The 15,848-nt window shown below is 62.1% G+C and overlaps 2 protein-coding genes across 2 annotated transcripts in view; one reads left to right on the top strand and one right to left on the bottom strand.

The window, feature by feature from the left end:
- The first annotated feature begins 1,876 nt into the window (after positions 1-1,876).
- On the top strand, positions 1,877-11,134 carry ADAMTS4 (ADAM metallopeptidase with thrombospondin type 1 motif 4). The gene is made up of 9 exons (XM_006038188.3): positions 1,877-2,512; positions 3,630-3,953; positions 4,175-4,307; positions 4,592-4,762; positions 4,934-5,220; positions 5,605-5,791; positions 6,227-6,402; positions 6,544-6,719; positions 7,169-11,134. The coding sequence occupies exons 1-9, from the start codon at positions 1,877-1,879 to the stop codon at positions 7,581-7,583; spliced, it is 2,505 nt and encodes an 834-aa protein (XP_006038250.1). The 3' UTR covers positions 7,584-11,134.
- A 143-nt stretch (positions 11,135-11,277) lies between these two features.
- The window catches only part of LOC102368178 (palmitoyltransferase ZDHHC3-like), a 17,003-nt gene continuing 12,432 nt past the window's right edge, over positions 11,278-15,848 (bottom strand). Inside the window, exons 5-8 of the mRNA XM_025194678.1 lie at positions 14,150-14,270; positions 13,756-13,828; positions 13,426-13,555; positions 11,278-13,093 (exon numbers count right to left, since the gene is read on the bottom strand). Of these exons, the coding sequence (XP_025050463.1) occupies positions 13,002-13,093; positions 13,426-13,555; positions 13,756-13,828; positions 14,150-14,270 (416 nt within the window). The 3' untranslated portion in view covers positions 11,278-13,001. The remainder of the gene's footprint in view (positions 13,094-13,425; positions 13,556-13,755; positions 13,829-14,149; positions 14,271-15,848) is intronic.

The raw sequence follows: 15,848 nt of genomic DNA, 5'->3' as shown, positions 1-15,848 counted from the left end.
TTGCAGGAAAAGTGCAGGAGCTGCCAGCCAGGGACTCGGATCCGGGCATGGGGGCAGGCTGAGCTCCTGGCTCAGGGGGGAACTGTTGCCTCACTGTGAAGCTGGGCTACTGACGGCCTTGCCCACACTGTCCATCATTGCTTCACCTGGCAAGGGAAGTCCCAGCCTGGGCATGCGTCACTGAACTGAGGAGCAGACGAGTCTGGGGACACCCAGCTATGCTGAAGGGTTGGGATCCAGCCTCGTGATGGGCTTTACACTGGGCATGGGGCACTGCTCTCTGCCTCACTGCTGGGGTGCAGCAGCCTCTGGATGCGCCAGCCTGTCTGTACGTGGGGCTGTCTCCTGCCCCTGGAGCCTCAGGCCCTGCCTGGGTCTTCCCTTCAAATGCCCCCTGGATGTTTAGGGCTCCCAGGGGTTCAGGGGCTCACGGGGCCATGCAACCACCATGGGTCAGGGTCAGGGTCAGGGTCTGGGTCGGGCACTGTTGTTCCCATTTCACACAAGGACTTCAAAAGGTCCCAGGTCATGCAGGGAGTCAGAGCTGAACCTGGCTCAGCTGGAGCCCCTTGCACACCCTCCAGGGCAGTGTTACCCGCAGGAGTCCAAGGTACCAGGAAAGCAGAAACATCACCTCCCCGGTGTGTCTGTGAGATTTCCCCAAAGCCCCAGCTTCCAAAGTCCCAGAGGCAGGGAGCTCCCTGCTCCCACAAAGCACTCAAGTCCATGTCCACCCCGTCTGCTGATGGCAGAGAAGAGCCAAAAGTGCAACCTATGTGCGGACAAAGGTGCCAGTGCCTGAAGCTGAGAGCCAGGGGCTTGGTCAGTCCCCTGGGTGTTGTAGCTGGCTGGATGCTGGACTCTGTCCCATAGCCCTGCCAGCCCTGTGCCGCCGTGCCCAGGAAGGTGCCCATCATAGCACTGTCAAGCCTGCCTTGCCCTGGGGGAGGGGGGCAGGCCACAGAGAGGACGGGATCTCCGTTCTTACACAGAAAAAATACTGTCAGACCTGAGACACTTGAGACGGTGCCAGAAGGGCAGCATGCCAGGGCAGCTTCCCGCGCGGGCTGGGGAGTTCTCACACAGCCCTCACCCTCACTCCCGCCCCATTTCCTATGAAAAAAATTGCCCTCTGATCCAAGACCCTGAGCTGTCAGCCTGCCCAACTGCGTCCAGCATGCATCATAAGGGACACTGCAAGAACGAACAAGTTAACAAAGCCCTGCCCAGCCAGCCAATGGGAGTTAGCGCAGAAAACTATTAAAACCGGTCCTCTCCAAGGAGCCGCTACAGAAACTCAGGGAAGGAGCCAGAGGCAGAGATTTCAGCAGAGCCCTGCTCCCAGCTCCCGGGACTGACTGCAGAGAAGGGCAGGCAGGCAGCCTGGAGCACCTTCACCCCGGCTGCTTCTCCCACATCCCAGCACAGAGAAGGAAACAACAGTGCTGAAGTCAAGCCTTGGAAACTTGAAGCCAGCCGTGCCGAGTCCTGCAGGATCCTCAGCCCAGCTGCCTCTGCCCCTGGGATCTCCTGTGCAGGGCTGTGACTTGGAACAAAAGAATTGGGAAGAGGCGGCACCACCGGCAAGCAGCCGGCTCCCTGTCACCCGGCTACAGGCGCACTCAGCCGTGCCCAGCTGGCAGAGACTGCTCCTCCTGGTAGGGGAGACGCTGTGGGCACCCAGGTGCTGCACCCCAGGGCCCAGAGGATGGTAGCTGGAGCAGGTCTCCTGTAGCTGAGTCCCGAGGGGAGTTGATTCCTTTCAGCTACCGTCCAACCTTGCTACGTCCAGTGCTCCAGGGCTTGGCCCCTTGGGGATAAAACCACTGCATTTGTTTTACTATCCACTAACACCACCTGTGCCCTTTGCCCTGCCATGATGAGCCCGGCCCCCGCATTGTGGCTCCTAACTATGGCCACCTGCTGCCTCCTTGTCCTGGCATCCTGGGAGTACGCCCGGGCCGGCGTCTACAAGGAGGAGGTCGTGTTTCTGGAGAGACTAAACAGCAGCGCCAGCCCCACTGGCATGGATGAGATGGACATGGCTGGGAACGGGGTGGGCAGTGGCAGCCCCAACCAGCAGCTCCTCTACCGCCTCCGGGTCTTCGGAGAGGAGCTGGTGCTGGCACTGGAGCGGGACCCCAGCTTCCTGTCCAAGGACCTGACCGTGCAGTACCTGGGCCGAGGCGGGCAGGCGACTGACAGCGCTGTGGAGCCTGGGAACTACTTCACCGGGACGGTGAACTCCGATCCCGAGTCTATCGCAGCCGTGCACTTCGACGGGACGTCGCTGCTGGGTGTGCTGAAGTACCATGGCGCCGAGTACCACGTGCAGCCCCTGGACGGCGGCGTGCCCAATGCAGCGGGAGGGGCCAGTGCCCATGTGGTGAAGAAGAAGATGCCAGAAAAAGCCAGCGGCCCCATGTGCAGCGTGGGAGTCCAGGCCCCGGGCACCCCTCTGGCCCACCAGCCCCAGCCCCTGGAGCGTCCGGCATCCGCGAGGAGAGCAAAGGTAGAGGCATGCCCATGCAGGCGTTGAGCAGGGGGAGGGCATCACTGCGTGGCCCAGTGGCCCCGCCTCTCCTGGCAGCAGGTCCCTGACGTGGCGGCCAGGCCCCGCTGCTTAGCCTACTGACCCAGTTCCCCATCCCTACGGCTTCAGGAGATCTGCACAGGGCGATCCCAGCCCCACCCCAGCCTGCCCCTGCCCCACTGGGGAGGAGCTCTGAAGTGGGCCAGGCTGTGGGGACAACCCCTGCCCTGCCACCCCTGCCCAGGTCTCCTGAGGTCACCAGCTGGTTTGTTTCGTGGCCGCTTCCCACCCAGCCCAGCCCTGTCCAGCTGGGAGGAGGGCTCCTGGAGCTGCCTTGCGGGGAGGATGGTGGTGCAGATTTGCCCTGGCTCTGGGCTGCTCCCCAGCACTTACTGTTGGAGGTGATGCACGGGCTTTTTCTGCCCCATCAGTGCCCCCTCACAGGGCTCCAACCCCGTGGAAATGCTAGGCATCTGGGACTAGTGGTTAGAGCAGAGCCTGGCGTCAGGACACCGGGGTGCTCCTGCTGCTTTTGGTGGGAGTGTGGGAGAGGGGGTGCAGGCAATCAGGACACCTGGGCTCTTGTCCCAGCTCCACCTGCAATTTGATGGCCCAGGGCCAGTCTGCTGCTGGAACCACCCTGGGCAGAGCAGGGCACTGGGCTGTGCCGCCAGCACCCCCCACCCCGGTGCCCTTGCACCATGCCCAGCACAACTCAGTGCCCGGCACAAGAGCTCCAGCTCATCCCCAGCCTCTGCCCACAGTCAGGACTCACTACCCCCAGCACAGGGGTGCTCTGGCTCTGCCGGAAGGGCTCTTCCAGGATGCCTCAGCATCACCAGGGTCAGGCCACATAGCTGATGAGCAGGAGGGTGAGGTCTGGACTTCTGGGTTCTCTGCCTTGCGGGCATGGGAGTCCCGCACAGAGCACTGCAAGGCTGGGAGTGGCTTCCCCTGAGTCACCCAGCTGGGGGCCCCTGATGGGCTGCAGCTGGGCATGAGGGACACTAGAGGCATGAGGGAGTGCAGGGCACGAGGGCAGTGGAGCACCTGGCAGTGCCTCACCCATGCCTGACGCTGTCTCTCCCACCCACAGCGCTTCGCCTCGGTCATGCGCTATGTGGAAATGCTGGTGGTGGCGGATGAGAAGATGGCGCAGTTTCACGGCGCGGGGCTGGAGCGGTACCTCCTCACTGTCATGGCAGCTGCCGCCAAGTTCTTCCGGCACCCAAGTCTGAGCAACCCAGTCAACCTGGTGGTGACACGGCTAGTGGTGCTGGGCCAGGCTGAGGACGGGCCCTCCATCACCAGCAACGCTGCCCAAACCCTGCGCAACTTCTGCAAGTGGCAGCAGGGACTCAACAAGGCAGACGATGCCGACCCTGAGCACTTTGACACAGCCGTGCTCTTCACCCGCCAGGTACTGCACCTGCACCCTGGGCATCCAGCAGGTTGGGGGGAGGCCCACGAGGATGTGGGGAGTACTGGATGCATGATTTGTCCGGTCAGGGCCGTGCCCCCAGCTCCCCACTGGGTTTGTGTGTGGTTCACAGCAGGGGTAGGGGTGGCGTGAGTCCAGGCTGGGTCCCCCCCACCCATCATATGCACCCAGCAGCCATAGCATGTGATCCTCTCCCACAGGACCTGTGCGGCATCTCCACCTGCGACACACTGGGCATGGCAGACGTGGGAACCGTGTGCGACCCAGCCCGCAGCTGCTCCATCGTGGAGGATGATGGCTTGCAGTCAGCCTTCACCGCGGCCCACGAACTCGGTAAGTGCTGCTGGGACTGTGGGAAGTGAGGGCAACCGGCCCACTCTACGGGTGCCCAGCACCCTGCCCGGCATGGGGACCTTGGGCTGAGAGTGCTGCTGGGATGGCAACCCCACTGCACAGCATCATCCCCGAGCTCCCCCACTGCTCCAGCCCTTCCTTATGTGGCTCCTGGCTGCAATGGGCCCATGCCCCTCCCTTGCTGCTCCAGCCCCCGCCAGACCCATGCCTGGGGCAGGGGCCCATGAGCTGACCCTGGTCTCTCCCTCCCCTCCCTGGTGCAGGCCATGTGTTCAACATGCTTCATGACAACTCCAAGCCCTGTGAGGAGCTGAACGGCCATAGTAGCAGCTCCCGTCACATGATGGCACCTGTGATGTCCTACGTGGACCCAGAAGAGATGTGGTCGCCGTGCAGTGCCCGCTTCATCACTGACTTCCTCGACAATGGCCATGGTGAGGACACCTGCAGAGCCAGTGACACCACAGGCCAGTGACTAGGGGCAGCCAGGGCTCCCCTGGACAGGTCTGCAGCCAGGGCCATTCCAGACCAGCCCTGCCCCAGGGTCTGCATCCAGCTGGAGCTGGACCAGGCCCCTCATGTGCCAACCTGTTCCCTTCTCTTAGGCCACTGCCTCCTGGACAGGCCACGTGAGCCCCTGCACCTGCCACCTGCCCTCCCAGGCAACGACTACAATGCTGACCGGCAATGCCAACTGACTTTCGGGTCAGACTCACGCCACTGCCCCAAACTGCACCCACCCTGCTCCTCCCTGTGGTGCACGGGCCGCATCAATGGGCACTTCATGTGCCAGACCAAGCACTTCCCCTGGGCTGATGGCACCCCCTGTGCCGAGGGCAAGACCTGCATGAATGGTCGCTGCATCAGCAAGATTGAGATGAGGGCCTTCAAGGTGAGTGCTGGCCAGAGCCCAGTGAGGGTGGGGTGCACAGGGCAAAGGCCATGGGCTCCCCTTCCTCCTGCTGCAGGGGGTGGCTGGAGTGGGGAGGGGCAGGCAGGAGCCAGGGATGGGGGCAGGGAGTGTGGCGGGGTGGGGAGCTTGGAGAGCCACAGGGTGTGGGAGTGGAGGGTGTGAACTGGTGCTGGGAATGAAGGAGACATACTTCTTTCCCATCTCCTTTTCCCCACTGCATCTCCCTCTCTCTGCCAGCTGCACTAGGGTGCTCCCTGGCTGCAGCATGGCACGTGGCGACTGGCCTGGGGTGCCCCCGGCTGCACATGGAAGCTGGCCCAGCTTCCTGCCCCGCTCTCACCTGCTCCATAATCTCTTCTGCAGACTCCTGTCAATGGTCGCTGGGGGCCCTGGGGCCTGTGGGGCAAGTGCTCGCGGACCTGCGGCGGGGGTGTGCAGTACTCCATCCGTGAGTGCAACAAGCCCGTCCCCCGCAATGGCGGCAAGTACTGCGAGGGCGAGCGCACCAAGTACCGCTCCTGCAACGTGCAGGGCTGCCCAGGGGGCACTGGTGAGTGAGGCTGGGGCTGGGAGCAGGGCTCGGACAGCCGGGGGTCAGGGGAAGCAGCCAGGGGGAGACTGGGGAGGCAGCAATGCCCACTCCCTACTGACCCCAAAGGCCTCTCAGACCAGAGCCATGAACTCCAGAGCCTGTCCCCCACCCGGGGACCCTCCTCAGCCATGGGCTCTGGCCGGCAGGCACCAGCCCCAGGAGCCCCGGGACAGGCCCTTGCACACCGGCTGAGTCCCTTGTTGAGCCATAGCTGCAGATGCTCCCACTACTATGAGGGGGCTCCCTCCTGCCTGGAGCTGCCCTGAGCTGAGCTCCCCCAGCTGGGTGAGGGGCTGGGTGGGCTGAAGGAGTCCACATGGAGGGGGCCAGGTGGCACTGCCATGAGGGGAGCCTGCTGCCTGAGCCGAGGCTGACCCCATGTCTCTCCTGCAGCCCTCTCCTACCGAGAGCAGCAATGTGCCATCTACAACAACCGCCCAGATATGTTCAAGAGCCTCCCTGCCCCCATGGACTGGGTGCCCCGCTACAGCGGTGTGGCTGAGAAGGACCAGTGCAAGCTAACCTGCCAGTCCCAGGCACTGGGCTACTACTACGTGCTGGAGCCACGGGTAAGTCTGCTCCCCCATCTCATGTGCTGTGCTGCCAGTGTATGCCTATGGCATGTGGCATGGGCAGCCAGTGGGTGGGGCAGGAGTGCGGGCATGTTCCAGGCTCACCATGCATGTGTGTGTGTGTGTGTGTGTGCACAGGTGGCTGACGGCACGCCCTGCTCACCTGACAGCACCTCGGTGTGCGTGCAAGGCCGCTGCATCAACACTGGCTGTGACCGCATCATCGGCTCCAAGAAGAAGTTTGACAAGTGCATGGTGTGCGGGGGCGATGACAGCAGCTGCACCAAGACCTATGGCAAATTCACCAAGCCCCGGTGAGTGTCCCCTCCCATACAACCCATGGGAGAAACCAGGGAGGGGGTGGCCCCTCATGCAGCAGCAACGCAGGGACTGGGGACCAGCCAGGCCCTGGCTTCTCTGGGGTCAAAGGAAGGAGGGCTCAGCCTTGGGGACAGATGCAACAGGGCTAGGCATGGTCCAGAATGGGCAGGAGCCACCAGCTATCCCAGCCCTGCCCCCCAGCTCTGCTGATGCCCTTCAGCTGGGACTCAGGCTGGGACCCCCAGTCCTCCCCCTCCTTGTGCAGAAGCAGCATCCTCCTAGTGCAGAAACTCCACCAGGCTGCTGGAGGCCTAACAAGACTGAGCTGTGCCCCACTCAGTCTCCTGAGACAGTGCCCTTGCCCTCATCCTATGCCAGGCAGCCCCCCTCACCTCCCCTGACCCAGCTGGTTTCCTGATGCCTCTGCCCCTCTGCCTTCCAGCTATGGGTACAACAATGTTGTCACCATCCCGGCTGGAGCCACGCATATCAGGATCAACCAGACCAGTGGCTCAGGCACAGCCAGTGATGGCATCTACTTGGCGCTACGGAAGCAGGACGGCAGCTATGCCCTGAATGGGAACTACGTGCTGGTGCCCTCTGAGATGGACGTACGCCTGCCAGGTGGCATAAGCCTGCGCTACAGCGGTGCCACCAAGAACATGGAGACCATCATGGGAAATGGGCCACTCCAGGAGCCCCTCATGCTGCAGGCCCTGGTGGTGAGCGACCAGCGGGCTCCACGCCTCAGGTACACCTTTTTTGAGCCCAAGCAGCGGAGATTGTCATCCAAGGAGTGGCTCAGACAGAAGGATCAGATCCTGGAGGTCCTGAGGAGCAGGCGTCGCTACCAGTAGCTTCCAGTGCCCCCAGCCTTGGACCCCCCCCATTGCGGGGAGCAGCCACTTGTGCTCCCTGTGCACCTGGGTTGGTGGGACTCAGAGGAAGCCGCCTGGCCTGGGAGCCCCACTCACTGTTACGGACAAGCTGGGGCCCTGAAGCCCTGGACAGCTGCAAGGCAGCTCTGCTCTCCCAGCTGCCCAAGACCCAGTGACTGCACAGCAGAGACCACGGGGGGACGCAGGCCCAGCTCACTGCTGGGGACTGTCAGCTCCATCCAGCCCTACAGACTGGGACCAGCCATCCAAGGACAGCTCAATGGGTGAGGCAGGAGCCTCTACCCACAGCCGGCCTGGAGCCCCTCTGCACATGGCCAAAAGGAACTGTGCACTGGTCTCTATTTATTTGGTTATTTATTGCTGGCCAGAAGCAGGACTGGGTGCCGCCCTGGGTCCAACACTGCTGCTTCTCCCTGTGGGCCGGTGAGACTAGGACCTGCTCTGGGCACTGCCAGGCCTTGGCCAGCACCGGCTGCGAAGCACGTGTGAAACAACGTCTACCTCAGCCGCAGCACCTCCAGCCTGCCAGCCCCCCATGATCAGGGCCCTGGCTCCTGGCAGCTCCTAGTAGCCCCCCCACTCCCCCACTGGAGCTGGGTCTCATGGGGTTCTCCAATGTCGGTCCCGACTGGCACGGGGCAAATGCCTCCCTCGGGGCAGTGAGGGCTGCATAGGCAGGGCACATGGAGCTGCCTGCAGCCTCGTGGGGCTCCCTTCACTCCCGCTGCACCCTGGCCTGGCCCTGGTGTCCCTGGCACCAGGAGCAGCAAAGTCCTGGTGCTGCAGGTCCCGGACCCCACCAAACCCTGCCACTCTCAGGCCAGGGCAGGACGGGGGCTGGGGCCACAGGGAGGGTTGCAGTCTGGAAAACTGGGATGAGGTCCAGCAAGGGCGGGAGAAGAGCTCCGGAGACCGTGCGGTCTGGGGGGTGCAGCCAGGTGCTGCTCCAGCTCTGGGGGGAAGCGATGCCCAATGGTGGGAGCTGCTGGTGGCCGCTGGTGCTGGCACCGCCCTCCAGGAGTGGGCAGGTGTGCAGTGCGGGGGGAAGTAACCACTATGTCAAATGCTTCTCAGTCTGGTGGATGGGGGGGAGCGGGGAGGGGGGAAGGGAGGGGCAGGACTCTGTGCCCTGGGCCGGTCTCAGGGCTGGGCTCTGGCCATGGGAGCGGGCAAAGGGGGATGCAATGAGCCACCCCTGCCCTGTGGGCTGTCATTGTTTCCGGGGGGAGGGGGGAGCATTGCTTCCTGCCCCCACTCCCTCTTCCCCCACCACAGCGCAGCAAGTCTGGGGTGCATAATTTAAGAGGTTTATTTAACACGACCCTGCGGCAGCGCTGGCCGCGCCCCTGCCACCGCGTGGCGATGGTTTTCTTCTTTTTGTAATAAAGCCCTGCCGGGTTATTTAAGGCTATTTATACAACACACTCGAGTGCTGCCTCTTTGTGGGCTCGGGGCTGCTCCCCAATGACAGTCGTGCGGGGAGGGTGGAGCTGGGAGCCCCAGTCCCAACCCCGCTGGGCTGTGACTCCTGCCCTGCTCCAGACATACCTGGAAGCCGTGTGTGCAGGGAGGCTGCTTGCCGCCTGGATGCTGGGCCTGGGGGAAGCTGGGGGGAGTGGGCAAGTGGGGAGGGATGACTGGCCGCGGCCAGCAGTTGGTCCCAGATGGACCCTAGTCCCCCAAGCCCTGTGGGGGTGGGTGCAACTTGCTACCCCGAGACTAGCAGCACCACTACCCAGGGCCATGTGCCACAGCGGAGTAAGGTGTCCCGCAGCAGCCCAGGCAGGCAGCCACAGCCAGGGAGGGGATGCCACGTTCCCCAGACACTCAGTGGGGAGCTAGCAGAGCCCATGCTCCATGTGGGGGCTGAGCAAACTGGGACCTGGCTCCACGGGCTGCTGCAAGCCAGGAAATGGGGACAGAGGCAGGATCACAGAGCAGTGGGGCTGGAAGGGACCTCCAGGTCACATCACCTCTGATCCTCCACCTGGGGCAGGATCAGCCCTGCCCGAACCAGCCCAGTTAATGTTATCTAAACTCTACATACGACTACTGCCAGCCGTGATGACGCAGACCTAGCACCGACCCTGCCACAGGTGCAGCAGGGAAACCAGGACAGCCAGCGTCCTGCTTCTATGAAATGCTGTCAATAAACACTCGAGAGACACCAGGCAGGGGCTGTGCCCCCGCTACAGGGGAAGGCAACCCCCCCCACCCCCCCCAGTCCATACCAATAGGAACAGGAGGGGAAATTCCTTCGTGACCCCAAATAGTCTGAGCCTGAGCAGAGGGGCAAGTCCCTTTAGCCAACACCTTCCGGCTTTCGGCCCAGCAGGAGCCTTGGCACAGCACAGTCCCCCATCCCCAGCCTGGGCTGCAGTCAACACCCAGTCCTCTTAAAAATCCCCCAACACGTGTTACAGCAAAGTGTGGGGCAGGACAGGGACAACCAGCAAAGCCTGGGATATCCCCATGCTAGCACACAGGCATCGCTACACCTAGATCATCCCTGACCAGTGGCTGTACGACCTCTTCAATCCCTGGCCTCTGGCCCCACATTGCCCTAGCTGGGGGTGGGGGGGCGGCCTCAGGGCACCGGGTGCAGCAAACTCATCGTGCGCAGACACAGAGCGCAGCATCCCGGAGCAGAGCCACAGGTGGGTGCAGCCTGGCACGTTACAGCAGCGGAGGGCAGCAGCCACAGGCATCGACTTGGGCAGGAGGAGGGAGGGAGCAAAAGGTTATCAGCTGCTGCCACAGGCACAGAATCCAGCTGGCAGCCAAACAGCAGCCAGCCAGCATGGCTGCCCCAGGGCTTGGTAGGCACTGGCACAAAGCAAACACTCTCCGGGATCAAGGAGGGGAGGCAGCAGCACCTGCAAGACTTCATGGCTTTGTCACTGGGCCAGACCTGGGGTCAAAGGGGCCCACGCCAGCGCTGCAGGGGGACGGGCAGTGCCTGCTGCCCACAGCCCTGCCCAGCAGTGAGCAGCACAGCCCTGGGCCAGGCTTCCTGGCAGCTGCACGCCCAGGACCCCTACTGCGCTTGATGGCACTGGAAGCAGCACCAGCAGCCCCCGCCCAAGGGGCCCACACAGACCTGGGGCCCAGCCCCGCAGCCAGGGGAGCCTGGAGGTACGGCTCTGTCAGGCCCTGAAACGGCTTCTCCCAGCACCAGACCCTGTGGGTGCACACCCCCTGCCCCCAGCACGGACCCCTGGCTCTTCCCAGCCCAGCTGGCAGCCCGGCTAGGGCAGGAGGAAGGATGCTCTTTCCTTTTGCCAGACAGATTTACAGGGGATGGGGTGACCCAGGGACTGCTCCCCACCTGCTCATTCCCTGAGAGCCACTCATGCCCTGTTCCCCAGGGGCACCAAACACACTGCAGCAGGGACCTCACATGGAAGGGGCTGGGGGCATGGGGCCAGCTGCAGTGTTGGGGTCAGGCCCTCCCTAGCATGAACTGGGATGCTGGGTGTCTGATCCCCCCCATGGCAGTGTGACAGAGATGAAGCCAAGTGGCCCCAGGGCTACAGAGGCCTGGGTACACAGGGACCACCAACCTGAGCTGCCTGACTGATAGCATGCATGGGCCCCTGTCCAGCTCCCCTGCCCAGCAGAGGGGAGCTCACACCAGGTCACTGCACACATCTCCCACCAAGGAAGAGACTTTATTAATGCAGCTCTCCTCCGTGGTGACTTGTAACACACAGGGGAGGCAGGACTCCAGCCAACCCCAGTATGGGGTCCCAGCAGCCTCAAGAAGTTGCAGTCTCCTTCCCTGGAGGCTTCCGAGGAGGCTGGTCCATCTGGGACCAGAATGGTGGGTCTGGGGTTCAGCCACTCTCTCCAGGTCTCCCAGTGATGCTCATGGGCCAGGGGCTACTTGAACAGGGCCCTGGGGGAGGCGCCAGGCAGAGGGGAGGGCATTGCCAGGGATGCAGGTGCTTGCAGGGAGCAGGGGCCAGGCTGTGCTACCAGCCACCCTGGAGAGTGGAGACAGCCAGCTGCCCTGCATGCTCCCACAGGGGAAGGAGCAGCTGGGCTGGGGCACCAGCCCCAGGTCACCTCAAATGAGGGAGCACGGCGGTCAACCCAGAACCAAGCCAGCACGAACTCGCAGAATCCAGCAGGCTCTACCACAGTGGCACAGCTCAGTCCTGCACCCGCAGGTGGTGGGGAGGCCCTGCCATCAGGAAACCCCAGGCCACTGGGCAGCTACTCCAGGCAGCCTTGACCACTCTGACACCTGACAGTACCCCAGACCCCATGCCCCGCTTCCCAGCCGAGCGAGGAGCATGCCAGAGGGGCCAGCTGCAATAGTGCAGGGCAAGGGAAGGGTTCCTACCTTTTGCCTGAGCTGTCCTGACACCCACTGCCCTCAGCACCTGGGCCAGCAGCCTGTTCACCAGCCTCGCTGCGTGTGGGAGAGGTGGGCACTGCCTGTGCCTGGCAGGAGCAGGATCCCTGCAGGCAGCCTCAGCATAGCAGCATGCCCACCCCGCTCCAGTGGAAGGGTTTGACCTGTGGTGCCTGGGGCCAGTGTCCAACCAGACTGCCCAGGGTGGTCTGGGTGGGAAGTTGGGGCAGTGACAGCCTAGGTCACAAGCAGTGCTGCGCAAGGGCTGCACCTGCTCTGGGGGCCACACAGCAGATTAACAGGGACCAGGGATACTGCCCTGCCTCATTCCATTGTGCTCCAAGGGCTGGGCCCCTGCCACCTGGGCAGTCAGCATGACACCCTTCCCTGGCAAATGGGAGGGCTAGTTCCCGGGGACAAGCCACATCATCCTCTCCAGCCCCCCTTACTTGGGGGAGCTTCTTTGCCTTCTACCTTCACATCACAATTAGCCACAGTGCCTGTCTGTGGCTGGCTGCCATGCTCTGTGCTCCCACCAGTGTCTCCCATGGGCTTGTGGGGCTCCTTGTTCTGTTTGTGTAGTACTTGGCACCAGCACCTCGAGTACATGATGGAGGCTCCCAGGCAACAATTAACACTGATCGGACTGCAAAGAGCACAGCAGGGGAGCAGATGAGCATGTCCTCATGGCAGTGTGGAAAGGGCCACCACTGCAGAAGAGGCACTCCAGAGCCAACAGAGACTGTCGGCAGCCCTGATGCTATGGGGAGTCCAGCACAGAGGCTGGAGAGTGCACCAGCTCTCAGTTGCTGCTTCCCAAGGAAGGCAGGTGCCCAGCCAGCACCCCCGCTGATATGTCTGGCTTCGGTGCACCTGCCTAGTGCAAGGCCACTCTCGGGCCAGCTCTGCAAAGCCAACAGAAACAGATGAATGTCATCCGTCTCCCTGGGGCCACAGGCAAGAGGCAGCAGCTGCCCAGGTGATGGCAGGGCAAAGGAACTGCTGCAGCCAGGAGGTCATACATCATAGTTGGGCAGGTAGCTGTAGGACGGGCCCCCACCTGAGGGTGGGCTGCAGTTACAGGGGAAAAACCAGCAGATCACAAAGCCTGAAAGAAAAGAGGGTAAGCGGTCAGGGGGCATGGAGCTGGGATACTGCCCTGTGCACAGCAGGGACATGCTCTGATCCACGCTCAGGCCTTGCCTGCCAAGTTTGAGGTGGGGCAACTCAGGGACAGGACCTGGTACCACCCCAGAGGCCCATCACCATGGGGGCAACAGGACAGGCTCCCTGTCCTGGACCAAGCCTGACTCACAGCCTGGCTCTCATGGGCAGCGCTTCCCCTGACATTGTGCCCATGTTTCCTCCCACAGGAACCACCCCCAGTTCTCACAGCCCGTGTGCTCCAGGGAGCCTGGCCTGGCCCCAGCCCCGGCCCACCTCGCCCGAACACCTCCCGCAACAGGGCAATCTTGGGCTTCCGTGTGTGTGCCACCTCCCGGTTCGCCTCCTTCAGTAGCCGGTTCCTCAGCTGCTCGATCGGGGTCTCATCTGTGATGATGGAGACCACCTGGGGAACAAAGAAATGAGCAGCAGTTGCTGCCGTCTGGACCCACAACTACTGTCCCAGCCAGGGGCACAGCAGGGCAGAAGTGCTGGCTGGGGAAGGGCTCTCATCAAGTCCAGGCCCTGGCCATGGTCCTGGCAGCAGGAGGTGCTGCACTACCCAGCAGCCTGGGCAGTCAGCTGCAGGGCCCCTTGCAGACTAACCTGGTCGTAGAATATGACTGTGACGAAGAGGCCAAAGAGGACGGACTCCACCAGTAGGATGATGCAGTGGGCCCTGGAAGGGAGGGGAGCAGGTAAGCTGTTGGCAGCATTTGGCCCAGCCAGAGGCTCTCAGGGGAGGGCCCAGGGTGAGACACCCAGGACTCTGGACCAGAATTGCCCAGCCCTGCACCATGGATGCTGGGTGGCCTCTGTCAAGGGTGGCCAAGACAGCCCGAGCCCCTTGCTGCTACCGGCTGCTCTCCCACCCATGGGGCAGCAGGCCAATGACTTGGGAGCCTTGCCCTGGCCTCAGCCCCCTCCCATCCTGGCTGGTGTCTGTCACCAAGCAGCAGCAGCTGGGGTCGGAGGCTGTGTCACAGCCACCTGCACTCACATGTGGACGTGGCTGTTTGAGGCGCCTCCATCTGCTTCTGCCACGTTCTCTGACAATCCCTTGTCTGCTGGCCACAGCCAGGTGGTCAGCACCAGCCCCATGGCATAGAGGCTGGCCAGCCCTGGGACAGAGTGAGGAGTTAGCACAAGCCAGACTGCACATGCAGCAGAGCCCCCCACTCCCAGCCACGCCAGATCCAGGGTAAAGCTCCTTCCTCACCCCACGTCTGGTGACTGGTCTGACTCTGAGCGGAGGAGCAAAATCCTGCAGCCAGGGACCTCTGTATGTCCTGTGCCAGCAACAGCATCAGTGCACCCCAGTGACTGCCCCCAGCTGGAGCTGTGGCTAATGGTCTGGGGCTTCAGAAGAAGACAACCTGCCCCTCCTACCCCCTTCCCAAGCTAGCAGCAGTCACAGGAGGGGGAAAACACCTCATTTCTGGTCTCAACAGGCCAGTCCAAGCTTCCCTAGATCTCCCTGTGTAATACTTTGGTCCTCTTCCATGCCCCCAAAGCAGCAGCACCCACAAAGGTCACAAGGACACTTCTACCACTAGCATCAAGGTCGCTTACGAAACTATTAAACAGGAAAGTATCCCTGAGGACACCACTGGAAACAAGCCCCAGGTGCCCATCAAGCCCACCTCAAGATCATGGCTGGATCGTCTCCAGCCTAGCCTATCGTCTCCAGCCTAGCCAAACATTTCCCCATGACACCTGGCATCCAAAACCTGATTGGACCTGGATAAAGGACCCATGCTCCTTATTCATGTGGGCGCAAATAACATGGCCTGGAGCAATCCCAGGCGGGTCATAAATTACTTCAGGACTCTAGCCACAGGGCTCAAAGGGTTGGGGGTGTGGCAGAAAGGCCACCGTCTGTGTCCCTCTCCAGAGACCTGTCTCTGCCAGCGTGAGAGGCTGGTGTTGAATCCCTCAGGGTGGGGGATCTCCCTCCCTGCCTACATGACAACAGCCTGGTGCCTGGGAGGCGAATGCTCTGGTACCTGGGGAGGGGGAGGGAAAAGCCCTGCTCACCAGCCCAGGTGACCCGTGATGCTTTTTAAATTGGTTGGCTAGTGGCCAGCACCGGCAGTTTCGATTGGACCAGGCTGCTGACTGGGCCAGGAAGAAGGGCAGCCATTAGCCATGCGGTCATCCAGGTGAATCTGAACCTGGCTCTCTCCTCATCACCGCATGCTGCAAGAGTGCCCTGCCTCCAGAGGAAACAACAACCACCTCTGGATGATGCGAGTGAGTAACCTACTAGAGATCCGATTAGATATTTAGCTTCAGTAACTCAGATGCGTGTTTAAACGGCTACCTCAGCCACCCTGGTTTGCTCTATGGGATTCCTTTGATATTCCTATAAGATTTCATGATACTGCTCTACCTTTTACCCTGTTTCCGCCCTACCCCTGTAATCAATAAAGTTCTCCTTTGTGACCGGTGTAGAGACTTATTGAGGGGTGGGTCTAAATTATGCCAAGGAGGCCCCTTAGGTCGGTGGACTAAGGGAGGCTTCCTAATAAGCCCCTGACTTGGGGAAGTGCCCCAAGTGCTTGTATTGGGTCTAGTACCCATTGGACGATCAGGCCTGTGTTTTCCAAGGTGCACAGAGCCAGAAGTGAGTCCAGAGCCTTGGATGGTGGCAGCGGGAACCCCAGGCTAGCGGGTGTGCTCCAGGGAAGGGGTCGGCC

The sequence above is a fragment of the Alligator sinensis genome, unplaced genomic scaffold (assembly GCF_000455745.1).
Source record: "Alligator sinensis unplaced genomic scaffold, ASM45574v1 scaffold1361_1, whole genome shotgun sequence".
NCBI classification, from domain to species: domain Eukaryota; kingdom Metazoa; phylum Chordata; order Crocodylia; family Alligatoridae; genus Alligator; species Alligator sinensis.
This window is presented reverse-complemented; position numbering and strand designations above follow the sequence as displayed.

Excerpts from the sequence above, each read along its gene's own strand:
- ADAMTS4 (XM_006038188.3), top strand. The coding sequence starts at position 1,877 with ATGATGAGCCCGGCCCCCGCATTGTGGCTCCTAACTATGGCCACCTGC. Across the intron at positions 5,792-6,226 it reads GGGCTGCCCAGGGGGCACTG|CCCTCTCCTACCGAGAGCAG; the intron begins GTGAGTGAGGCT and ends TCTCTCCTGCAG. Across the intron at positions 6,403-6,543 it reads ACTACGTGCTGGAGCCACGG|GTGGCTGACGGCACGCCCTG; the intron begins GTAAGTCTGCTC and ends GTGTGTGCACAG.